The sequence below is a fragment of the Phoenix dactylifera genome, chromosome 9, assembly GCF_051530095.1.
Source record: "Phoenix dactylifera cultivar Ajwa chromosome 9, Ajwa_hap1_PhDact_Kaust_v1.1, whole genome shotgun sequence".
Taxonomy (NCBI): domain Eukaryota; kingdom Viridiplantae; phylum Streptophyta; class Magnoliopsida; order Arecales; family Arecaceae; genus Phoenix; species Phoenix dactylifera.
The window spans coordinates 17,696,139-17,724,022 of NC_143198.1; the positions used below are offsets into that span (position 1 = coordinate 17,696,139).

Here is a 27,884-nt window from a genome sequence, read left to right on the forward strand (position 1 = left end):
AATTTAATATATTACATAATGCATGATGCCTTTGGACTAAAGATTATTAAGCTCCATGACATGAATCAAATGAAAACGTACTGATTACATTACTAAACGTGGTACTTTCCCATAAAATTAAACCAGATATCCTCATAAAGAATTTTACTACTTAATGCTAAAACTATGATTAGCATCAGTAAGAACTTTGACACTGCAATTTCACATGTTTGTGCAGCACCAATCATTGCTACATGCAAGCCACAATTTTCACAAGGCAAATTCAAAGCAAGTGAAGATGCATGATAATTAAAATAAATCACTCAGGTTAGAAAGGAATTACATATATAGTCTTCTGCTCCACAAAAGAACAAAGCACATAAAAGTTACTGAGATTTCATTAATGATGTTATCATCAAGCTTTTAAGTCCAGGCGGTACATGGACGTCCCGACAATCCTGTCCTATTCCTATGAGAAAATGAGACAGGATGGGGTTGAGACTTGGAAACCCATCCATGCGAGGAAAGAAGGAAAAAAAAGAAAACAGAAAAAGGAAGGAAAGATGAAGAAAATGAAAATTTGAAAGGAAAAAAGAAGAAAAAGAGAGAAAAAAAGGGAGAATAAAAAGAATGAAAGGAAGGAAAGGAAGAAAGGAAAGAGAAATAAGAAGAAAAAGGAAACAAAGAAAGAAGCAAAGGAAGGGATAAGAAAAACTAGAAGAATAAAGAGGAAAGAAATGAAGGAAAGGAAAGAAGAAAAAGAAAGAAAGAAAGAAAGGAAAGGAAAGAAAAAGGGGAGAAAGATCAAGGGTACCTACAGGACTTTCGACCAGGACTACCATCGGCATTGGGTGGGATAATGGGGCATCCTACTCCACGGAGAAACTGGGACACCCCCATCCCACAGGATTTAAAACCTTGGCTATCATGACTATGAAGTTTATGAATTTATGATGCTATATGTGACGTCAGAAGATCAGTTAGGCAATCTTTTTACCAAATCATTTGGGTGACATGAATTTCAGATCTTGTGTTCCAATCTGGGAATAAATAACATCTATTCTCCAGCTTGAGGGAGAGTATTGAATGCCTATTTATGGACACATGGTTAGTACTAACTGGTCATATGTTGAAACTGAACTGCAAGTCTAGTAAATGGTATATCAGTCATTTTAAAAATCCTTATGGATGCCAAATACTTGATGATGCAGGCTGAAACCTGCAAGTCTTGGCCAAACCAAAAGGATTCAACCAAGAAAAAGATAATCCTGGAGTGCCACTCAACCAGGGGTAGCGGATGCCACTCGACGCTACTAATCGCAAATGCCACTCGATGCGACCAAGCCACACGCTTGATTGGGAGGAGGATGCCACTCAACTCACAAAAGCAAGAAAGGCTTGCTGGAAAGAAATTATGAAAATAACAACTCTGATTCTCATTTCATTCCGGTACCAGCTTTATATGCTATCTTGGAACATCCCTCCAAGCATAGGTAAGACAAAACAATGCTAAAACACATTGATGAGAGTCTAGTTACAAGTTCCAATATTTAGAAATACCAAAAGACACTTAGGGAAATGAAACTATGTGCTGGAAAAAGACCAACTTAAATGCACTTCGCTGGGCACTGCTAATCCAGATGTGCAGTAGTAAAAATGCCATAACTTTCTCTAGGGATCTTCAAATGGCACGAGATCAAGTGCGTTGGAAACTAGAGGCATAGAGCTTCCCAATGGTATATGGCATGCTAGCTGAATAACCATATATTGTTTCCAGAATTAATTCAAAACTAACTCTGTCATGCTGCCAGGATCAAAGGATGACTCACTAAACACATGAGTCGACTCTTGAAAGCAATGAGTCAACCCCTGCTTCACATGAGTCCACTCTTGAAAGCAAAGAGTCGACCCCTGCTGCACATGAGTCGACTCTTGAAAGCAAAGAGTCGACCCCTACTGCTCCTGCATCATTCTCCCCAGCTTGAAAAGAACTCGCCTTCGAGTTAGAATTTAGGTCTTCCCAAAGCTGATGATCTAGTTTCTTGAGCTCCTCACTTGAAATCCATGCATCCTCAGAATGTGGCATTCCTTGCCAATGGACCAAGTATTGTGTATAAGTGCCATGCCGAGTCGTGATAGAACGTACATCCAGAACATCAACAGACTCACGCGGAGGATTAGAGAAGCGGCAGTCAAAGTCTTTTAGTTGGAACACAATCTTCTCCTCATCTCCATAATAAGGATAAAGATCACATATGTTGAAGGTAGGACTGATTGAAAATCCTTCAGGCAGTTCAATTCGGTAGGCATTTGGACCCAACTTCTTTAGAATCTGACAAGGTCCAAACTTTCTCTGTTTCAGCTTATTATAACTACCTGTAGGAAATCTTTCCTTCCTCAAATATACCATAACCAAATCTCCTTCCTTGAACTCTAACTTCCTTCGATGAACATCAGCTTGTGACTTGTACATTTGAGTAGATTGCTGCAGCTGATGTCGAACTTGTTTATGGACCTCCTTTATGTGCTCAGCAAACTCTTCAGCTTCCATACTCACTCTTGTTTGATTTGGTAGTGGCAAGAGATCAAGAACCTGACTTGGATTTCTGCCATAGACAACTTCGAATGGAGGCTTCTTCGTTGATCGACTGGCTGAACTATTATAAGCAAATTCAGCTTGAGGAATGACAAATTTCCACTTCTTTGGGTGCTCTCCCACTAAGCTTCTCAGTAAGTTCCCCAAGGATCTATTCACTACTTCAGTTTGTCCGTCGGTCTGAGGATGGTAAGCACTAGAGAATTGCAATCGAGTTCCCAAAAGTTTCCACAGCATCCTCCAAAAGTGACCAACAAACTTTACATCATGATCTGAAGTTATGGACTTTGGAACACCATGTAGAAGAATAACTTCTCTGAAAAATAAAGTAGCTATGTGAGATGCATCAGTAGAGCTCTTACATGGTATAAAGTGAGCCATCTTGGAGGATCGATCTACCACCACAAAAATGCAATCAAACCCATGCTGTGTTCTAGGCAAACCAAGAACAAAGTCCATTGATAAACCTTCCCAAGGAGCATTAGGGACTGGTAAGGGCTGATAGTAACCACTATTCTGGACTCCCCCTTTGGCCTTTTGACATACAAGACAATTTTGTACAAACCGAGAAATATCACGCTTCAGGGTAGGCCAAAAGTATCGCAGCTTCACAAGAGCTTCAGTCTTGTCCCTTCCAAAATGTCCACCAAGTCCGCCAGCATGTAATTCTGCAATAACAAATAATCTCCAAGATCCCTCTGGCAAACAAAGTTGATTGCCTTTGAATAATAAGCCATTGATCAGCAAATAGTCTTTACTCTTCTCATTATTCAAATTCTGCAACACCTTTTTAAAGAATGGATCTGCAACATAATAATCTGATAAGAGATCAAAGCCAGTAATTTCATAAGAGAGTGTTGTCAACAAACTATGCCGTCGACTCAAAGCATCAGCAACTTTGTTTGATGAACTGGCTTTATGGTGTAGAACAAAAGAAAACTTCTCAAGGTATGATACCCAACAAGCATGGCGAGAATTCAGCTTCTTTTGGCCCTTCAAGAATCTCAAAGCTTCATGGTCAGAATAGAGCACAAATTCGACACCAATAAGATAATGTTCCCAATGCCGCAAGGCTTGAACAATTGCATATAGCTCCTTGTCGTAGGTTGAATATTTCAGCTTTGCATTACTGAATTTCTCACTGAAATAAGCAACAGATCTTCTCCCTTGCAAGAGAACAACTCTTATGCCAACTTTGGAAGCATCACACTCCACTTGGAATGGCTTAGGGAAATCTGGTAGTGCTAGGACCGGTGTTTCAACAAGTTTGGACTTCAACTCTTGGAAACTTCTTTCAACCTCATTGGTCCATTAAAATTCCTTCTTCTTTAGAACATCCATCATTGGAGCAGCAATGGTACTGAAGTGTCGGATGAATCTCCTGTAGAATAATGCCAAACCATGAAAGCTTCTCACGTCAGTCAGACTTCTAGGCGTAGGCCAATCAAGAATAGCTTTTACCTTCTCGTCATCCATCTTCATGCTATCTGCACTAACAACATAGCCTAGTAATACAACTTGATTAGTCATGAAAGAGCACTTCTTCAGATTCACATATAACTGATTTTCATGGAGCACTTTGAAAACATTGGATAGGTGATTCACATGCTGTACACTATCCTTGTTGTAAACTAGGATGTCATCAAAATACACCACAACATACTTCCCCATGAAGTTCTTCAAAACTTGGGTCATAAGCCTCATGAAAGTGCTAGGGGCATTTGATAATCCAAATGGCATAACCAGCCACTCATACAAACCATTTTTGGTTTTAAAGGCTGTTTTCCACTCATCACCTTTTCTAATTTGGATTTGGTGATAACCACTCCGTAAATCAATCTTAGAAAATACCTTTGAACCAGCCAACTCATCCAGCATATCATCAAGTCTAGGGATGGAAAACCTATACTTGATTGTAATCTTGTTTATAGCTCTACTATCAACAAACATTCTCCATGTTTTATCTTTCTTACGAGTTAAAAGGGCAGGGACAGCACAAGGACTAAGTGATTCTCTAATCAATCTCTTTTGCATTAAATCAATGATTTGCCTTTGTAATTCAGCATGCTCATTAGGAGATATTCTATAATGAGGCAGATTAGGAAGAATAGCACTTGGAATGAAATCAATTCGATGCTGAATGTCTCAAAGTGGTGGTAAACCAGCAGGAAGGTCAGCAGGAGCTAAGCCTTTGAATCTATCCAATAAGTCTCGAACTTCATCCGGAACTTCTGTTTCAAGTTCTTCACTTTTTTCTGCAGCAACCAGAGCATAAACAATACCATCTTTTTTGTAGGATTCTTCAAATTTCTTGTAAGATAAAAAGCTAATCTGGTTCGAAGAAGGCACACTATTGGGAATGTCTTTCATAGGGGTCAAAATATACTTCACTTTGTTATGGATAATAGTGTAAGTGTTCTTCCTTCCATCATGATAAGCATTCCTATCAAACTGTCATGGTCTGCCAAGAAGCAAATGACAGGCATCCATGGGTAGCACATCAAAATAAATTTCATCTTCAACATTTTCCTCTCCTACCTGATCAATCACCTCATCCATTAGTTTGAGGATGCACGCGACATCGTGCACCTGATCAGAAGAACCAACTTGTGGAAAAAAGTCTTTGTATCACAGTATTGCAGAAAGTTGATGCTCCGTCTGGTAAAACCGATCCAACCATCACACAGCACAGTCAATCCATATGTGGGCCATTTGCTCTTGTAGGAAGTAATCCATTTCTCTAGCTTCTCCTTATTACTGTCAAGAAAGCTCACCATAGATGTTCTTCGAGCCTGAAGGACGTATACTAGGACCAGCAGTCTGTATGGTAGAAATGGCAAACATGTAGTACGTATTGTCTTCTACATTCGCTGGAATGTGGCTAAAGTGAAACCAGAATCCAATAGCTCGTCATATATCCTTTTTATCCTTCTTCAGCATTGAGTCAACCCTCTATTGCTTCGAATCTCTACTGAAAAAGGCATGTGGATCTAAATCATGGATTGCTGCTCCTAGTGGAATCTCTCTGAATGATTTTTTTTGTTACCAAAAGCCTCCAGTGTCAATGCAATCCGGCCACCACCTCTACTGACGGCCTTCTTGACTATGGAGATCCTTAGAAACTCTAAATCGGCCTTAATGCTTGCAGAACCGAAGCTCGACTCATAGTACGAGGGCCCAAATCGAGCTCGATGTCTAGCCACCTCATCCTACTGCCACTGATTATCCAGGCTCGCCTGCATGGCAGCCTGCATCTATGCCTCCTCGACATCTGAAATGGACGCCTCCTCTAACTTCCTAGAGTGATAGAAAGGTGGCTCTGTCGCTCAGCAGTCCGCCTCCACTTTCTTGGCAGCCCTCTCCTTCGCTGCTCTGAAACCAACGAAGTGCTTCCTCATCAGTTGCCGAACCTTCTGTGGGCATTCTGGCACATAAATACGTAGGAGTAACCACCAACTAAGTGCTGCTTCAATCTGGTTACTCCTTTCTTGAACTGTGTTGCACCAGTCACATTTTCAATGGTGCCGGCCCGAGAGCATTTGCCCATGCTCTCAGCCAATATCATGCTCTAGGTCCTTTTTTCTTGATGGCTCCATTTCTACAGATTTATCAAGTACGTTGGTTTATCAATTATTTAAAATTAGCAAATTATTAATATGATGATGATATTTTTTTCTGAAAAAATATATCTGATTTATCTAATACATAATCCTAATTTTTTATATTTTTATTTATATATTTATATATTTTTCATAATTTTTAATTTTAAAAAATATTTATATATCATAAATTCAAAAAAATATGATTTCTATCTCAAAAATTACTTTTGAATTATGTAACACATACTACTAATTTTTCATAATTTTTGGTATTAATTATATACTTTAAATAATTTTTTATTTAAAATTATTTTTTAAATATTAATTTTTAAAAAAATTAATTTCAGCTCAGATGTATGTAGATCCCAACAATAGATGCGACATATATTTCTCTAGACCCTTGGCATGCATAAAAGGCTACTTATTTTTTTATTTTTTCAAATTTAGCCCTAAGCTATTGTGTTCATGATCGCATCAAAACTTAAATGAATGAACACCAAATTTTTTTATAGAGTAGCTTGCATGCCCCTAAATAAGTTTTTTAAAAAAATTATTCTTTTTAATCCAAAATTATATTTTAATTTTTAAAAATTATATATAATCTAAAAATTAAAAAATTTTATGTCAACGTGTACATCGTCCATAGATTCACAACATATAAAAATAACAAACCCAAATCAAAAAAATTGGCATGATCTCCTATTATTTTGCAATTTTTGATCTATTTTTTCAAGTCCTCAAAAAAAGAAAAGAGATAGGAGAGAAGAACACCATATTTAGCCTTGGCTCGTCCTTCTGATAACCTGAATCGGTGTTGTTTGTGGATTTTTGAAAAAGGAAAAGCTCTGGCTCTGTATGGACTCACTGCTGGGAAGGCCTAGTACCAAAGTTAGCCGAACTAGCTCGCATCGTGCCTTGCCAGACCTGTACTGATAAAGTAGAGGAGGCGAGGGAGAGGGCGAACTAGAGAGTAAAAGAGAGAGAAGAGGAAGAAAGGAAAGGAGAGAGAGAGAGAACTGGCCGCTCGCTCTCTCTTCCTCTCTTTCCTTCTCCCCCTCCGACGACGGATTTTGTTTTTGTTGCAAGAACCATCCCGGTCCACTGCCAAGATGGCTCAATACGACCGGAACCGTCTGGTTCAGGACGGTTCCGCCGACCCTAATACAGACACTCAATTATCAATCATCTAACAACCTTTATAAGTGAAGAATGGAAAATAAAATCTAATATTGAAAAATAATAAAAATTCAATTTAATAGTCTAATTCCATGTAGAATGTCAATGCCATTCCAGGGCATATCGAAAACGAGGGAGAGGGAGAAAAGGATAGAGGAAGAGAGAGGGATAGGAAGAGGGAGAGGGAGGCAGGTCGATGGTTAAACCCTAACCCTAACCCTATCGATGCAATAGAGGAAGAGGGAGGGAGGGGGACGAAGGGGAAGGGCTGAGGAAAACCGTAACCTTAGAAGAACGAGAGAGAGAGAGGGAGAGGAGGGAAACTTACTGGTGATGCCAAAGGAGGGGAGCGATCGTGAGGTGGGGGGTTATAAACCAACCAAGCTGAGAGGTTTATAATCGACTAGTGGGAGGTTCAACCTATTTTCCAAACCGACAGGATGAACCATCTTGGTTTCCAGTCCGTTCAGTTTCGTACGCCCCAAACAAGGTAGTATGGCCAACCATTCATTCGGGCCTTCCTGGTAGTTTGGACTTGGAACGTTATACCACCTTGGATATTGTCCCCATCCCTACTAGTTTAAGATATCAGATGATGACTAGGTTGTGGCTATTGAAGCTGCAATGTTAATATATATGGTGCTTGTTGGAGCCCAACCATCACTGCTCAGGATAATAGGAAGCAACACTGTACTTCTGCGCTTGGCCATATCATATCCATAAGGGATAATGTGCAAGGTCAAATCTCCTGAGATATGATGAGTAGAAGAAACCCAATGAATCATACATGGATGGAGCATAATATCCCCTCTGACTATCTGATACACTTGGAGACTGACCAACGGCATATGATAAGATCTACTGTCTACTATAGCTGTTTGATGCACCAGCAGATATATCACTAATATCGACTCCCTCCAATCTACATAACCACTCCCAAGTCTCCCAATACTCAACCCCATCTCCTTTTGTCTCCTATCTAAACTTTTCCCCTAGCTCAATTTCTAATGTGCCAAGAGTGCATATAATCCTCCTACCCTGAACATAGCTTCTCACTATTGATCCTCCAACCCCTTCTTTCATGATGGTCTCCTATCAAGTGGGTAAGATATGCTTCTTTGCCCATCTATTTGCATCGTGCATCCCACAACTCTTTCGCGATGGTTCTATCCAGCCATGAAGGACCCCTGGTTCATCTAGCACCTACTCTCAAGACTGCTGATTCATCACCCAACCAAGCATAGAATCTTCCTCGTCACAAAGGAAGCCATCTGCTTGTGGGTCTGCCTGCCTTTTTCCCTAGTCTCAATTCAAATACTTCTATCCAAGGTCCGTCGAACTAGTACCAAGACCCATACTAGTCGGCGGGCAGTTCGGTACGGTACTGGTTCGGTATCGTCCCAATACATGGTACGCTTAGGCGTGCCAGTTCTGCAGTTCGGTATGGTACTGGTTCAGTATCGTACCAACACGGTATGCTTGGGCATGCTGGTTCTGAACCGGCACGCCAATTTTTTTTTAAAGCTTTTCAGGTTTGATTAATTGGTAATCAATTTTTTTCAACTTTTTTCAATAATTTTAAGTATAATTTATTTTTTTTTACATTTCTATGATCTCGATATAACCTAAATGATGCATCACAAAATATAAAATAAATAATTAGTGTGATGTTGCATGCTACAATAAGCAATATGACATTCTAAAATCAACTACTGAGATGAAAAATACAAAATAATACGATCAATTAGGCATACTTAAAGTACAACATACATACTGATATCTAAAATCTTGTCAAGTGACAAGGCCTCTCGTAGATATCTAGATCATTAGTATAACCAAGAGGCACATCAACCAACCGCTCTAACTAAGCGGCATTATGGTCCTGTATGTTCATCCTATAAAGAACACGCCCTGGGTTATAAGCACTCTCGGATCTCTCGCTGAAGATTTTGATTCTAAGAGGTATCCTCTAGCTGATAATACGGCTGTGGAGGGGTCCATCCAAATATGCCGGCAGTAAAATCCGACCCATAAAATGATCTGATCAATAAAATACTCCGAACTACGTAGGGTGGTAGCCACCAGAAGATGATGCCTCAGACATATCCATATCTATATTCGTATGGGTCATAGGCTGCTTATAGCTGTGGATGATAGGATCCAGTATACAACTTAAAACCTAATACGTCTATGAATCCTACTCCATGTGCAAGATCATCTATAGCCGCATCGTGTCTTTATGAATAACCTGAGGAGCCTGTCTCCTAGATGCAATCATGGACTCTCGAGCTCTACTAGATTATGAACTGTGGTCTCTATTCTGTATAGCATGCGCAAACTAGGACTCACCGATAAATCGAAATCTATCATGCGGTTGTGTCGGATAAATGGTGGTCTCATGTCCTCCACTCACTAACCAATAAATCTATGACAACCAAAACTATCATCATTGCTACTTCTGGTCTCTGAATCTGAGTGAACTGACTCCTTCACACTCTTTATCGGGGCTACAGCTGCACTTTTTTTCTTTTTTTGCTGTATTGAGCAACTGCCTGCTTACCATTCATCTCCTCTCCGCCTGACTATGCTGGGAGGATAGATGTCGCCCTCCTGATTGAATCAACCGGATAGTGGGTTGGCCTCATCTAAGAGGATGTCTCGGATAAGAAGTCAAGTGATGACCGGCTCCTCAGTGACCCCTATGATTGTGGCTGATTAGCTAGAAGCATGCGTGGAATGTCAAGATCTGCCCATTGCCCTGCATTGACCCTAGCCACATTGGCTATGAAATTGGCCGGTCGTGGAGGTAATCTTGGCTCATCAAGCTCCGACTCCTGCTGTTGCCCACAAGCCATCGGATCATCATCGTCATTGTCAACGAAAGCATTATAGATCGAATCTATGTACTTTTTAACTCCAATTTCTTTTGAATGCACTGCAGCCTCAACCTCAGATTGTACTGAATATATACAAGATCGTTGAGGCACTTCTGTGTTAAACGGTTTCTTTGTGATTGTGAATGAGGGCGAAGGTGGACCAATTACGCTCACAGCCACTCGAGGAGACCGTCTGAAAGAAGATTTGGATAGCTAGCCACTTAAGATTTTTCGCAAAAAAATAAAATAAATCCACCATTCAGCTGCCAAAATATTAAAATATATATATAAGATAGTATCATATTAGTGACCATCTAACGCCAGATAATAGTTATCGTTAATAATATAATATACCTGGATTCATTCTTTGCTTAGTTACGACAGCTGCCGAGAGTCTAAAGCTGTCAGTGCCCTCTCTAAATATTTTGGTCTATGAAAAAAAATCTTGTAATATGTTAATCATTGAAGACATGAGTTAACTTACACGTGTCACTTAAGTTAAACTTACCTCTTCTAGATATAAGGCCGCAACATGTAGATCAGGCTCCATCTTATAAATCAGATTACGTAAAGCAGCCAGAAGTTCGTCATCTATATCGATTTCAGGTATGGTGTATTGAAACTTCGAGTTCAGGTAGTAAGCTGCAGATAGAGTTTGTAATTATTTTAGTAAAATTATACAAGTATAAGCGCGATCTAATTTTTAATGTTCTTATTTATCTGCTAGATGCAAGTTTCTACCTATCTGGTAGTCCCACCATCGCTCAATAATGTCGATGTGCTCTTGGGCATGTATCAAATCTGTCTGCCTGATCTGATTCTTTGCCCTCTTCATCATATGATACAGGAAGCCCATTTAGAGGTACCTCTCACTGTCCACATTCCGAAGCACTTCGTACAATAGCTTGATAGCCTTCACTATATTCTCAGTCTTGTTGGCAAAATGTCTGCCTCATCATCAAGTCCTTGACAATGCTCCCCTCAGTGCCGACCCTCCCAAATCTGCTTTTCTGCCACTTGAGACTAACAAATATCTGGCATAGGGCTGCCTTTCTCTTAAGAAATTATCAAGTGCAACGTAGCTGGCAGCAAACTGTATCATACCTGGTCTCAAGATCTCTCCTCTTGCATATCTCATCCATGTATAGTTATAAATATATCTAATGATGTTATGATGGTTTAGGTTGTCTCCAATTTCTGTTGCACCATATGAATCTTCGCAATGTCCAACATTAGGTCAATACAATGTGCAGCATATAGGATCCAGAAAATATTTGGTCATCGCTCCATCAATATCTTTCCGGCGGCCTTATATTGTGGCTCATTATCAGTAATGATCTGCAATACATTCTCCCCTCCTACCTAATAAATCACCTCAACAAATCTGAAAATTAGCATGGTGTCGTGCACCTGATCGGAAGCATCAACCGACTTATGAAAGAAAGTCTTCGTATTACAATATGTCAAGCAGTTGATGATGCTCCATAGGGTAGGACCAGTCCAACCATCACACATCATTGTCGATCCATATGTGGGCCGCTTGCTCTTGTATGAGGCAATCCATTTCTCTAACTCCTTATTGTTGTCAAGCCCACCAATGATGTCTTTTGGTTCTGAAGGATATACACCAGGACCGACAGCCTGTATGGAGAAAATGGCAGACATATAGTACGTAGTCTGTTGCATTCGTTAGGATGTGGAACCAGGATCTAATAGCTCGCCATATATCCTTCTTTTTATTCTTCTTTAGTATTGTGTCAATCCTCTGCTGCTTCAAATTTTTGCTGGAAAAAGCATATGGATCTAAATCATGGATGGTGGCTCCTACTGGATCTTTCTGAAGAACTTTTTTGTTCTACCAAAAGTCTCCAGTATAGATGCAATACAGCCACCGCCTCTGCTGATGGCCTCTCTAACTGAGGAGGTCCTCTTGAACTCTTTATTTGCCCTACTAACAGAATTGGAGCCCAACTCATAGTGTGATGGTCCGGCTGCCACTGATCATCCAGGCTCGTCTGAATGGCAACCTGGATTTATGCCTCCTCGTCATCTAGAGCGAACGCCTTCTCTAACTCTCTAAAGGGATAGAAAGATGGCTCTGCTACTCGGCAGTCCACCTCTGCCTTCTTCTTGGCAGCATTCTCCTTCGTTGCTCTGAAATCAGGGAAATATTTCTTCATCAGTTGCCAAATCTTCTACGGGTTTTTCGACACAAATGTGTCTGGATAACCAACAGCAAGATGCTCTTCAACCTGATCACCCCTCTTCTCTGGAACTCTATGTTGCACCCATTACACTTCCAATGGTGCCGACCCGACAGCATTTGGCCATGATCCCAACCTGTCACATCCTGGCTCCTTTTTTCTTGATGGTTTCATTCCAGTTGGTTTATCAAATACGTCAGTTTATCAATTATTTAAAAATAGCAAAATTTTGTTATGATTAAATATTTTTTACTTCACAAAATACACCTGACTTATCTAATACATAGCATTAATTTTTCATATTTTTATTTATTTATATATTTTTAATAGTTTTTGAAATTAAAAATATGCTTAAATCCCATAAATTCATAAAAATATATTTTTTACTTCAGAAAATACTTCTGAAATATGTAATATGTACTACTATTTTTTATAATTTTTGGTATTAATTATATCTTTTTAATTATTATTTAAACTAAAAAATAATCTTTAAATACAAATATTTTAAAAAATTAATATGAGTTAAGATCCATGTAGAACCTTACCATGGATGCTATATATATTTTTCTAAAATCATAGAGATACATCAAAGGCTACTTATTTCTCAATTTTTGTAAAATTTAGGCTTAGACCACTATACGCATGATTGCATCAAGACTTGAATAAATGGACACCAAATTTAGCTAGAGAGTAGCTTGTATGCCCCTAAATACGTTTTTTTTAATTTAATTTTTTTAAATTTTAATCCAAAAATATATTTTAAATTTTAAAAATTATATATACTTTAAAAATTAAAAAAATTTATTCAATTGTGTAGATCATCCATAGATCTACAATATGTCATGAAATCATACCAAATCAAAAATTTTGCATGATCCTCCCTCATTTTGCAAATTTTGAGGCATTTTTTGGTGTCTAAAAAAAGAGAGGAAATGAGAGAGGAGAAGCAGCATACCTTATTTTGGTTTGAATCCTCCTTCAATCATGTTGAATCGGCATATTTTTGGCCGGAGGGAAGTTTGTTTGGATATGTTGGGAAGACAACTTCAGGCCTTCCCAACTTATCTTTAAAAGCAAAAGAAGAGAGAGGGTAGGGAGACAGATTCGGAACAGGTCCGACCGAGTCGGACCGGTTCCGCATGGAACTGACTGGATCGGACCGAGTCGATGCGATTCGGGACCGATTCCAGCCAGTTCGGAGCCGGTTCCGAAAAATATGAATGAACCAACCCGGTCCCCCACCAGGTCGGCTTGATAGAGGCCGAACTGCCCGGTTCGGCAAATACTGCTTCTATCTCAATTGCATATTATAGTGGGCGGAACACCAAGCCATGCGGCCGCTTGGCCATCAACCAATGCCACATCTTACGGTGGATCACGGCGAATGTAGACCAGTTCTATTCACGCCAATTGGATGAGATAGTCTACGAGAGAACTTAGATGACAATCCCCTTTTGATTAGATGCATCAATGCCACACTACACCTTCCTTGCAATGAAACAATTTAAGGTGACATAAGTTTCATGAGCAACAAATCTTTGGGGAGTCATCCTGTCCATTAACTGCTGAACTCCATTTTCCCCAAACCTTCTGCATCTCTTAGAGAATATTTTCCTCGATCAAATACAGAGGAATTGGTGCCAATATCATCTAAGTATGAATTGTAGTACAATGCTTTGTATATCACCGCACAAATTGCTTTTCAGTGCAACCCTGATTAGGGGATAGCATCCTCACCATTGCACTGATTGCATGCAGCGGCTCCCCATTTAGGCCTGTCTTTTTCATACTAGTACTTCGTATCATTGTTTCAAGTCCCTGCGAGATGTCCAACGAGACACCAAGAAAGAGTACCATCCCATGTGTCGAGACAAGACCATCCCACTATCGTCTCAGCATCCCGATTGACACATCTTGAGACATCCCCTGTCCCAAGTGTCAAGACGGGGCGGGATGGTTGCACATCCCATTCCATAGAAAAATTGGGACAGCCTCGTCCCATGGAATTTAAAACCTTGCTTTATATCCAAAAAGTAGTTGCACATAATAAATAAAGCACAAATTTACAATCATAAAAATATAAGAAATTTTAAAAAAGTAAATCAAGGTTCTAAATCTTGTGGGATTGGGGTATCTTGGTTCCTCCATGGAACAGGACGCCCTGTTGTCCCGCCCCATCCCGGTGGCGATCTCGATCATCCATCTCGATAAATATCCTACATCTCCCTCCCCTTCTTGTTTCCTTCCTTTCTTTCTTTCTTTTTCTTCTTTATTTCCTTCCTTTCTTTCTTTTTCTTCTCCCTTTCTTTTTTTTCTTCTTTCCTATCACCTTTTCCTTTTCTTCATCTTTCTTTCCTCATTCTTCTTCTCTCCCTGCATGGATCAATTTCGAAGTTCCACCTTGTCCTGATCCCATGGGATAGCCAGGTTGCCCTGCGTCCCGCTAGGACTTGAAAACCTTGAAGTACATACTTCTCAAAAGAACCACTTGGCTATTATACCAACCATGTGCAACCCCTTGCCCATCTATAAGACCCATGTATCGTCAATGATATGAAGGCACAGGAATGCTTTCCTCTGACACACTACATCAATAATCTACTGCTTAGCATTCCTACATTTTTGGATACAGAAAACCTATTTGTGGAAACTTCTTGTCGTCAATCATTCACAGCACCATATACAAATAAGCCACTGCATTTATAATGTCTACACATCAATTCCAAAATGCATTGCTCAAAATAATACCGTTAACTCTTATGCCTTCAGCTGACTTGCCACACTTATCATCCATTCTTTGCATGTAAATATAGCTTTGAGACTGCTTTATTATAAAGGAGGATCTTCAAAGCTATAAAACGCATGGCAAACTGAGTCACGCCCGGTCACAGTAGCTCCCCACCCAGATGCTGCCTCAGCAGTGTAAGGACCCATATATGATTGCATACATACCTTGTAATAGTCTATCCCTGCCCACCAATTACCTTCACCCAAGGCAGGTCCTCAATATCTTCATCAAATCAGTACAATGGGCTGCACATGATGTCTAGCAAATATGTTGCATGTCCAACATGAGATTCTCACATGCTCGCTTGTATTGGGGAACATTATCTATCACCACCTGGACAACATATTGCAACCCGATATCCTCAATCACCTTCATCAAATCTAGGATGTAGTTAGAATTGTGGATCCAGTTAAATACAACGATCAAGGTCTGAAAGAATGTCAACTTATCACAATATGCTAGGAAATTGATGATGCTCATTGTTGGCCTCGACAATACATCACACATCAGTGTTATGCCATATAATTGATACTGCTGCTTATATCCATCTACCACTTCTTCAGACCCTCAAACTCTGCCAAAAATATGGTCCATGAATCTCGTATGAGAGGGAGGCTTAATATCTAGAGCCTACTTCTTCCCTTCTGTATTCATGTTCCAAATGAAACTGTTTGCTGCAGCCCACACCGGTGTCTGACTGTAACGGAACCACTTTGCTATGGCAGTCCTATTTCATGCTTCTTATCCTTCTTGATGTAGTCACCCATCCAAGGCTGCATAGCTGCTAGAAGTGGGTAGGCTATCGGATCGATGTTATAAATTGTGGGACCTACTTCTTTCCTTTCCCTTTTGAAAACATATTGAATAGGGATTGGATCCCTCCATCACCTCTAGTCGATTAGGATCCTATGTACCTGGGGACTATCCTTGGTTGTGTGCCCTCCCCTGGATGCACTCTACCCACCACCCCTCTCATAATGTGAAGACAGACTATTTATGATGTCTCATGGCCTCCTCATACTCCCACTCAACCTTCTTAGAGGCCTAGTATGGCCTTCCACATCTCAACAGCCTCCATATCATCTAGATCAGATTGTTCACTCCCACTGCCTTCATCATCCTTACCATGTTGATCATCAACCTCGATTACCCTGCAGTTCTGTGCTTCACTGCTTTTAGACTTCCACAGATGGTCCCTCATTGCCCGTCTCACCAACCCAGGCACCTTAGTACACTTCCCAACATCACTACTGCCACCTGCTGGATGCAGCTTCTAATGAATTCATCTTCTTTATTCTACATGCCGTAGAAATTGCATATACAGTGATGTCTCTCCCAGCCCATCCTTCCATGTGCCTCCTGATATCAGGCTCTTTTTGACTCTTCTTCTTACTAAAAGCCATCTACCGCCCTAAAAATCCATGCTCCCTTTGTATTATGCACTAAAATTAAGAATCACAAACATTATTTGATGTACATTTTTCATGATTCCTAAATAGTTTTTATTTTTTCAATTGCAAATAATTGAAAAAATATGCTATTTTAATCTATGAACAAAATGCAAGATAATTAGTTCAAAATTGTTCTTAGTAATTATCAAATGCATGTTCCATGTTTTTAAAAATTAAATCATTTTTATAGTTTTTTATCATTTTTATAATTAAATTGTCCTTAAAAATAGATTGAAAATCAGAAAATTATCAATGCATGGTCCATATTTGCATTAGCAAATATTTTTCAAATTTTTATTTACTTTACATTAAAAATAATCTAAAACAGAAAATTTTCATTAATTACTGATATGCATGTTAACAAAATTTAAAATTACAATTATACCTTAGGACATCTACTAATAATATTTTAGACTTTTAAAGAACTTGTGAATTTTTTTAGTCATTTTCATAATTAAAATATTAGTTAAATGAATATAAATATTTTCAAGATATTCCAGACATAAAAATTGTAGCATGTGCACACCATGAATGCAAGCATGCTACAGTTTTTTCGAACTAAATTCCTATATATTTTATTATTATTATTTTAATATAGAAATATATGTTTCCTAAAAAGCAGATATTGGTCGAAAAACAAGAATCATCGTGCCTGTACCAGAATGTATTATCCTGTTCTAGCCAAGATGCCCTATCTAGATCTAGTTTTGGTGACCGAGGCCTTGTTCTGATGCTGAAGTCCTAGAGGAAAAGAAGGGCACTGCAAGTACCCCATTCTACTGGTATTTCAAACCCTGATCCAGATCCAGGCATCCAGTAATTTGACACCTGAAAAACTTATTTCAATTCATCACTCTAGATAATTAATGAACATAATATTTTGGTCTAGTGAATAAGAAGAAATAAAACAAGTCAGCTATAGTTTTAAGAAAAAATCATCATGATGACTTTCATTATCATTTTTAATTTTATATGGACAAACAAATTGATCAATGTTACTGAATCATTTATATATAAAAGTTTACTTAATTATTGGAAAAATGCATGTAACATACATCAATTATTTTATACTGATTTTTTTTTCTTTTATAACCCGAGATACATTTAAAAACAAGGAAATATACAACTAACAGGCTTGCAATGTAGTCAGTATATCTACCTGTGCCAATAAATTCAAACATCAAGGTGGGAAGTTCAGGTAAGTTTTTTCCGTTTGCCATATTGATGGCCTTTACTTGAACCTCATCTAGAAGTTCCACCCTCGAGACCTAAATAAAGACAAAAAATTGTGTGATGGAAGTTGTACCATCATTAATTAATGCAGATATTAGAATCTTTTCTGAAACAAACAGCCATTACTCTTGTGTATATTTCAAGTTTTGTTATTCTTGAAAAATTCGGAAATGGCATCATATCCATAAGAAACAATGCAATTTTTGGAACCAAGTCCTTTTTGGCAATTTGTGCATTGTCAAAGTGCACTAATTTAGCAAAACCCTAGTTATGATTGCCTTCTATGTTTAACCACTTTTTAACCATCTATTAAATTGCCTTTAGGCCTCCAATCATTTACTTTGCAAGCATGGGACCAATATCAACAGCCCTAGGTAAGGTCAACAATCTCAATACCAGGTACTGTACAGGTAAGTTATTGGTTTAGGTAGGTCGATATGGTATAGTACAAACCCCATACCAGGACAGCCCCGAACCCTTTTTTCTCACTTTTTATCATGATACCATTCAAAACTAGGCACTACAGTATAGTATGGTATGCATCCCATTTTTGGACAGTACAGGGTAGTTCTATTCAAGCTAGACTGGCTCGACTCATATATTGAACTAAACCTCGTACCGTACCAATAACGATACAATCAGTATGGGTTGCTATGGCAAATCTTTATCTCCCGAGTTTTGATCCCTAGTACATGGACAATCAAGAATTATATACCAATCAGTATAAGAACATGTCAAGATTGGCCACCCAACTGAGATGATTATTGTACCTATGTTTACTTGCTAGAAAGTTACAAAGGAAATGAAGCTTGACACTAATTCTACGCATTCACTAAAAGCATGGGATAGTAAAGGCAATAGAAAAAAGCAAAACCAATCACCCAATTTAATGAAAAACATAAGATATTCTCCTATAGCAAAGCACATATGTAGTCTAGGTTCAAACTAACACGTACAATCAAAGTTGGCGGAACTGTCCCGAACCGCCTAGTTCGGAGTGTCCCAAGCCATAGCAGCAGCTTATCGGAACGGTTCTGGCAAAGAATCCGAAATGCCGTGCTAGAGGAGAATGAGAAGAAAAGAGAAGAAAAGAGAGAGCGAGCGGAGGAGGGAGGGAGAGGGAGAGGGAGGAAGCCGGCAGAGGCTGGTGCTGGTGCGGGCGACGGAGGCCGCGGCCAAACCCCCGTTTCGTTGGAAATAGGAGTCTGGCCGTAAAAAATTTCACGATATTTAAGTGAAGTCGGCCGACTTTACTTAAAAATCACAAAATTTTTTACGGACTCCACCGGCCCCAGCCACCCTCCGTCGGCCTCCCTCCCTCTCCCTCTCCCTCTCACTCTCTCTCTTTACCTCTCTCCCACAGTCAACTGTGTCGATACAGGCCCGGCACAGCACGGTGCGGGCCCGTACTGACTCGTGCCATCGGACAACTAGTCCAGTGCTCGGTACCGGCACAACAGACCCTGCGTACGATCAAAACACATGGTCTGATGATCTGATCTATCTCCACGCATCTATGGATACACAAGGCATGAATTCTTGCAGAGTAGCTATGGTAGATTCATGATTCCAATCAAAAGGTACAGGTGTATGACCAATCAATATCTTAACTAACTAGACCTATCAAATCTGATTTGACCCCCTGAACCTAAGCTATAAGCAGCCTAGGAAAACCTCAAAATAAGAATATCATGAGATGTCAGTCCCTCTACAAGATAACTCAAACATTTCTATTTGATTTCCCTACACCATAGTCAATAAGTTGCATCAATTGTGATAAATAACTTTATGGGGACACTATGGGACCCACCATTATACACAGTCATTGGGAATAGCTTTTGATCATACACTGGAAAACACTTTCTCCAAAAAAAACGTATCACTTTAGCAGTTTGCAAAGCAATAAATACACTTAATGTTTATATTTATATTTATATTTGTATTTTTATTTTTATTTATGTTTATGTTTGTATTTATGTTTATAGTTATATTTATCTCTATATTTTTATTTATATTTATATCTACATATATTATATTTATATTTACATTCATTATTGTTGTTGTGTCAATGCTAGGGATAATATGGTGACACTATTGAACCCACAACTATACAAAATCATTGCCCTCCAAGATCATGCACAGGAAAAGATCTTTCTCCAAACAACTTCACAAATACTTTATATCTATACGTATTGTTGACATTGTATTTGTTGCTGCTGCTGTTGTTGCATCTTTATATGGGTTTGGAATGTCCCAAACAGAAGGTATATATTGTTCTCTCATTATTTCTCTCTCTCTAAACTTGGACTTTACATGGTATTAAAGCATTGACACCAAGTAGGGTTTTCAAGATATCAAAACTAGACAGATCTGATGCCTTTCATGATCTGATAGGCTGTCAATCTGACAGCCTTTATTGACTTTATGATCAGAATTCCCTGATTGGACTAATCATATAAAATTCCCTTGTTCGCTGGTGGTTTCTTGTCCACCATGTCTATGCTCATGACATGGGGTCGTGCATTTTAAAAGTTAGACCCTATTCTGTATGTATGAATGGACATGCATATGCCCTCCTGCATGTATGTATGTATTTATGGATCAAAGTTACAAACCATTGATTTTGATCTAGATCTTTGAAAAATGCCTAGAAATATAAAATAATATCTCTTTAACATCTCTAACTTACCCATGAAGTGCTTGCAAAAAATGGATAGTGTCAATTGTTCTAGTGTGTATGTACGTATATATGCATGTACATACCGATGATGGGCCCTCCAAATTAAAATACAAACCATGGATTTTGATCTACAGCTTCAAAAATGCATAGAAACATAAAATAATATCTCCTAGGTATACCTAATCTACGCATCAAGTGCTTGCAAAAAAATGGATTGTGTCAGCTTTCCTAGTGTGTTAAAATGCATGATAGGGCATTTAAATTGAGAATCCACCTTGTCGATCATGATCTAAACATTTTAAAACGTATAAAGATCAAAAATCAGTATATATATGTATTACATTATATATTTATATACAAATATATGCATGCATGCACGCATACATGCATGCATGCATGCATACATCATACATGCATACATACATACATATATACATATATATAGATATATGTATGCATATAATATATGTACATATATATGTATGCACGTATGTATCTATGTATCTATGCATGTATAGTGTTATTCTCATTAATTTAGTCAAGTATTAACATGAGATGTGGCATGGGGTTTATTCTTTGTCATCTGCTGCTGCTGCCAACATACTACATGTTTCATAATGTGACAGCAAAGATAGGGTTTCTTTGTAATTGCATCCATGCTTTTGTCTGGGCTTGCAACAACACAAGTAAGAGAGCCCCAGCCTATGGCCTAGTTTTCATACATCTTAGTGACTGGCTACATAATATATATGCTAGGTTGTGCTTACAGTATGATTGGCAATACCAACCCATACCACCCTGTACCGGCATATCTTACCATACCAAGGCTACCAATACCTTACCAAGGTTCAATAAAGGCAATGACCAAACCAGCCTATACTGAGTGGAACTAACCAGTTCAGCTCAGTTTCATGTTGCACAAACCCATACCACCCGATTTTGGGCGGCACCATGGCTGGATGTGAGAAAAGTCTCCCTTTCCTATGTCAATACGGGGAATGTACCATACTGTAGCAAGCATTTCTCACCACCAATAAAGTCTGGTACCGGTACAATTAACCTTGGTTTAGAGGTTGCTGCAATCAACTGATTGCTCTTTCAATTTGCTGGATTCTACATATTGGTGTGGTGGGATTATTAACTATAGGCTTGTTGATTGCTAGGTTTAGATTATTTGTTTATGTGAATAGCATGCATTGTTTTGAATGGCTGAAGATCTTCCCCCATGTTTGAGTGGTTTAGTATGGATTATAGATCTCACATAGGGGTTATTTCTAGACCTAGGGATGAAGATCTATAGAGACAGATCTAAAAGGTTGCTTGAATTGTCCCAATCCACGTACATAGATACCGTGCTGAAAAGGTTCAGCATGATGAATTCCAAACAAGACTATCTTCCGATGGACCATGGAATTCAGCTCTCTAAAAAGGATTGTTCGACAACTCCTCAAGAAAGAGAGACTATGAATAAAATTCAATATGCTTCAGCAGTGGGATCTATTATGTACGCAATGACATGTACCAGACCAGACGTGGCATACTCACTAGGGGTAGTGAGTAGATACCAGTCTGTCCAGGTAACAACCACTGGAAGGTTGTAAAAATCATTCTTAAGTATTTAAAAAATACTAAGGACCAGTGGCTTGTCTATGGAGATACTGACTTGAAATTAGTGGGATACACTGATTCCAGTTTCCAGTCAGATCAGGATGACGCAAAAGTGTCGGGTTATATCTTTATCCTGAAAGGTGGTGCAATCTGTTGGAAAAGTTCCAAACAACATATTATGGTTGATTCAGTGTGTGAGGCAGAGTACATTGCTGCATCCGATGCCGCCAAGAAAGTTGTATGGATGCGAAAGTTCATCACCGAGCTTGGAGTAGCACCCTCCATTGATGGTCCAGCTCTACTATTCTGTGATAGCACTGGAGCCATTGCTCAAACGAAGGAACCAAAAGCACATCAGCGGACCAAGCACATTTTGCGACGATATCATCTTGTTCGAGAGATAGTAGAACGATGCGATATAGATCTTCAGAAGATCGATGGAAAGAAAAATCTGGCCGACCTATTTACTAAAGTCCTCGGCACCAAAGAGTTCAACGATTACAAGTCAAATGGGTATACGATATTGTACCGATTGACTTTAGTCCAAGTGGGAGTTATTGGAAATTGCGTCCTGAAAGACAATTGTCAGCCTGTTGATGATTGAATTGTATATGAATTAATGAAATTAATAAAAATTATTTGGCAATGTTTCATTATATATTTTGCATCTTCGTGAACTCAAGTAATGTAATGAAGTCCTTAAGACTCTATTAAACGATAAACGAGGATTTATCTACGAATTCTTAAACTAGTTCGCGACCAAACAATATGTTATCGCTAGGACAATAGCATTATTAAGAATAGGTCGTTGTGTGCTATATACGTTGGTTGTCCTCTTAACCAAGAAGTGTAGAGACACTGATATGTCATACAGGTAAAGTATAGGAGTACATTTCACTGAACGTGACCAGGTCCGGAACGCTCTGCTGTCAAGAGATGTTCCGAGTGGATATCGGTATAAGTATCCCTCAAATCTGAAATCACCACGGTGACTTGCAAAAAACTCACCGTACTTTGGTACCAGACTATCTAAATTTCTAATTCAGTGATAGAAGGCTACTAGGTGCAGTCAAGTACTTGCAAAGTCAGTGTATAAGTCAAGATGGAATTGATCCCTCCTGGTGACAGGAGATAATGCCCTTGTGTTCAATTTAGCAAAACCTTAGCCAGGGTAATCCTCGTGAGAAGTCACAAGATTTGTAAAGTTGAAACACATTTTGGATGCACTGACTAAAGAGTTGACAGAACTCTGAAATCATCCAAAGCATTTGGAGTCATAGGGTTTAAATATACGGTAACCATAGTCCAAGGATTCCAGAATATTGCTTTGCGATTACTCGACCTATCCGGACGTCGGGTACCATTGCTAGATGGTCACTTCGATTAGTACAGAAAGTTGTTCTTGTGCTACCGGCTTAAGTTCGAACCTATGGGGTCACACGCATAGAAGTTTCTAGATTGATCAAATAGCTGATCGACGAGTAAGAATCGTCCAGGGGTACATCAGTCAATTCAATTGACAAATTACCCCAAGCAAAAATAGCAGAAAAATAATTATTGAATTATTGAAGGATTAATTAGCAATTAGATTGCTAATGAACTCAATTGATTGAATGATTGAGCTTAGATTAAGCCAAATTGAATAAAATTCAATTTGGGCTACATTAGGGTTTGACCTAATTGGATTGGGCTCGATCTGTGTTGATTAGGCTCGACCCAATTAATCAAACTTGACCCAATTGGATTGGGCTTGACCCTAGCCTATTAAAAGTCCTTATTTGATAAGAATTCTAAGTTCAAAAATTCAGAAATTGATAAGAAGAAGAATCCCTAATTTTAAGACCCTTGCTTTCTTTCTTGGAGAAGAAAGACACCTCATCCGTATCCCTAAAATTAGTGGCACCTATTCTCTTTATTTTTGGCTAATTTTTGGCGTGTGGAAAGAAGAGGCGTGGGGCTATTTTTCAGAAAAATATGGCGCCTCAAATCTTCCTAAAAAGATAAGAATCAAATCCCTAATTTGTAGGGACTGCATAGCGCATCAAGCAGGGTGGCGTGCGGCTAAAGTTTGGGGCGCATGAACCCTCTGATTTTTAGGGATTCATGACGCAAGATTAAAAGAGAATTTATTCACCTCTTAGCTACCGGTTCACCAGAATTTTTAAAAAATTTTATCAGCCAAATTCGTTGGCTAAAAGAGGTGTGAGGCGTGGAGGATCTTTCGGCTATAAAAAGACCCCCACGCCTAGGGTTTGAGAGAAATGGTCTTTAGAAAGGGTTCTAAATTCTGGAAAAATTCTGAGAGCCAGCCGCCCTCTCTCCTCCTCCTTCATCTCCATCCTTCATCCTCTCGAAGAAGAATCAAAAGTTGAGTGCTTCGAAGGAGAAAAGTTTAGCCACTGCAGCACTTCTGCGTGAGCTAGCACTCCTGCAGTTGTGGATCTTTCTAGAGCTTTGCGTGGACTATCCGTAGAGGCCGGACGCGTGTGCGGCTGCATAAGGTGATCAAGGCATCATCAAAGTCCTCAAAGCAAAAAGGTATAAAATCTGATCTCATTAGAAATTAGGATTAGAAATCAACTAGGCTGCTGAAATTTTGCATGACTACATGTGAGACAGAATCATGCATACTTGTTTAGGATAAATGTTTAAAGTTCTGGATCTATTTTTGTTGTAGAGATATGATCTCTAGCATGCATAGGAATTAAATAGTTTAATTCATGCTTCCGCTGTAAAATTTTTAAAAATATATACATGCGACCACTAGGGTTCCCAATAGGAAGGCCTTCTCAGGCCTTCGCGACAACAAATTAACCTCTTTATACAACTCAAAAGAGGAAGCCCGATTTAGAATCAGGTCGACTCGGTGCAAACCGTCCCAGCCGATTTCGGACAGTTCTAGCCAGTTTGCGCCGGTTCCGGCCAGTTTCGGTAGGTTTGAGACCAGTTCCAGTCGGTTCAGTAACGATTCCGGCCGGTTCGAGGCCGACCCGATTTCACACCTGGTCGGCTCGATATTGCCCGAACTGGGCAGTTCGGCCCAATTCGGCAGACCTTGATCCACCTAATTCTAATGCTACAAATTTTGACGAACAGACTCAGGAGAATGCATTAGCTATGCCATGGTTGTGGAACATATAGTGTTAATATTGTGTCACTAAATACAGCCAACAAGATTGTGAAAGCTGTTAGGAGGTATCCAGGAGAAAACAATACATTAAAATTTATAACTTGTTTCAAGACTATTTTGGGTTACAAAAACAGCAAGGAAATAAAATTATTGAGGATTGGAATTGCTCTTCCAGAGCATTCGGAATGAACTAGATATGTCTCATCTTCTTACTGCTGATATTAGAGTATAGTATATAGCAAGGGAAGTTGGATGTAGCTAAGTTTCTTGCTGGTCCAAATCTGAAGTTTGCTTTAGTAGGTTTTAAATTTTAGCCAGCAAATAGCTTCCTTATCCTGAAAAAGTGTTTGCTTGTATACAGGGAGCTTGCATTTCTGATTCTTACATAACAAATTAGTTTAATCAAACACATAAATACTAAAAAAGAAAGGAAAAAAAGAAATTATTAATGGTGTAATTACTTCAATAGAATTAGCAACCATAGATATAAAACATTGTAGGAAAAACATAAGTCCAGCAAAAATATGGAGAGATAGAGGGAAAGAAATTTACTGTCCATATTTCTACCTGTATACCAGAATGCATTGTGGCAATGGCAGCATTAGCAGCATCTTTAATCGTTTGAATATTGCACATTGCAACCTGGCATGCCAATGTTCAATATGGAAAAATAGATTATCAACAAAAAATTGAATGCAGGAGAAAGTAACAAAGTAACAAACATTGTTATTTCGAGGTAGAAAGAAACACACAGACAAGAATTGTTATTTAAGTTTTTGATTCTATTTAGGTGCCATTTCCAAACTAGCAGCTATCATGTGAAACTAGACAATAGGTTCGCCGAACCGATACCGGGATCTGTACCAATTAGCGGGTGGTACAGTATAGTATGGGTCCATACTCTGCTATTCTGGGACGTACTAATTAACTTTTTTGCCAAAACCACTCCGAACCGCTCCAAAATTTTGAAATCCTCCCAAAATCGACCTGAACAGCTTCAAACCGCCCCAAACCAAGCAATTCGGAGTGAACCAGTGTAAACTGCTCAGTTCACACACCGCACAACCTCCAACCTTTTTAAAAGGCTTAAATCATGGTCTATTGAACTAGAGTGAACAGCCCAATTTTCCTCGTATCGATCTAGTACCGTACCGAACTAATAGCCGACCAGTATGGGTCCCGGTGCTTGTTTGGCAGACCTTGATTTCACTTATTTACTATACTATGTTTTCCCACATAATCATAATAATATAATCAATTAAACATGAAAATAATAGATGAAGAAAATTATGGACATAAAATACCAAGCAAACTAAAGCAATTTCCAAACTATTGCCACCCTCCTAAATCCTTTAGAACCACCAAGACCTGTTCTAATTCTCAAAAGCAATTTGGAATCAACTGACACCAAGGATTTAGGTATCGCATTCTACTGGCATGTTACTTAGCACTAGCATGGTATGTATCGTATCTTGTAATGCCAATGGTTGGATAGCATGACACCATGCATTGCAAAAGCAAAGAATGTTGTACCACACCGAATCATCCGGTTCAGGGCATACCAAACCATATCGGGGCAAATTGGCATGGTTCCACCCCTCAATTCAAGAAACCGGTAAGGAAGGGGGAGAGAGAGAAGGAAAGAGAGGAAAAGACAGAGTGGGAGAGGGAGGGAGAGGGGCAGAGAGGAAGGAAAGGAGAGAAGGGGAGGAGGGGGGGGGAGAGAGCCTGAGAGAAGGAGAGAGAGGGGGGGGGGCTTTCGAGCCCCCATTTTCAATGCACAAGTATAGGAGCGGAGCCCCTATTTCGAAATGAAACAGGATCTCTAGCCCCTTTTTTTGATTTTTTTTTCAAAACAAAATAGGGGCTCAACCTTAGTGCTGAATTCACTTGAAAAAAATAAAAAAAAGGGGCCGAAGCCCCTTTTTCATTTTAAAATAGGGGCTCCCCCTGTTCTCACGCGCTGGGGGAGATAGGGGCTCGAAAGCCCCCTCTCTCTCCTTCTCTTGGCCTCTCTCTCTCCCTTTCTCTCTCCCTCCCTTCCTCCCTCTCCCTCTACCTCCTTCCCTCTTAGGTTCCCATACTGGCACAGCAAACCTTGGGCATGAGTATATGCCAAGTTCTAGCATGCAGCATTTACCATGCCAAAATTGTGGTCCACCAAGGCACAGCATAATATGTATCACGCCATGAGATGTGACCAGCACCTCAATTCATGGATGAGACTAAGATAAAAGTTCAAGAAAAAGAAAATAAATACCTTTTGTTTCCAATGAAAAAGTACTCAAATAAAATTGAGAAGGGAAATGTGAAGAATTTTCTGTTACACAATAGTATGATGCAAATGAAGGGAATAAGAAGTACCATTGAATGTTGAGGAAGCTTTTGAAGTCGTAAAGTCACTTCTGTTATTACACCTAGGGTGCCTTCACTTCCAATTATCAACCGAGTCAAATCATACCTAATATACAGTAAAATACAAGGTCAATGGTATGACCTCAAGTCATAAAACAAGAAGTATATGTTTGCAGAATAGTTACATACTAAGTTTTTTCTGTTCTGTT

General features: G+C 39.2%; 1 protein-coding gene across 19 annotated transcripts in view; it reads right to left on the bottom strand.

The window, feature by feature from the left end:
• The window catches only part of LOC103713540 (D-lactate dehydrogenase [cytochrome], mitochondrial), a 92,021-nt gene that overhangs the window by 52,286 nt on the left and 11,851 nt on the right, over positions 1 to 27,884 (bottom strand). For 16 of the 19 annotated variants that reach the window (XM_088704277.2, XM_089925333.1, XM_088704276.2 and 13 more), the window contains 3 exons: positions 27,685 to 27,781; positions 25,888 to 25,962; positions 17,829 to 17,937 (listed from right to left, as the gene is read on the bottom strand). In XM_088704277.2, coding sequence (XP_088560403.2) covers positions 17,829 to 17,937; positions 25,888 to 25,962; positions 27,685 to 27,781 — 281 coding nt within the window. The remainder of the gene's footprint in view (positions 1 to 17,828; positions 17,938 to 25,887; positions 25,963 to 27,684; positions 27,782 to 27,884) is intronic. The other 3 variants (XM_088704291.2, XM_088704294.2, XM_088704295.2) reach the window with 1 other exon arrangement.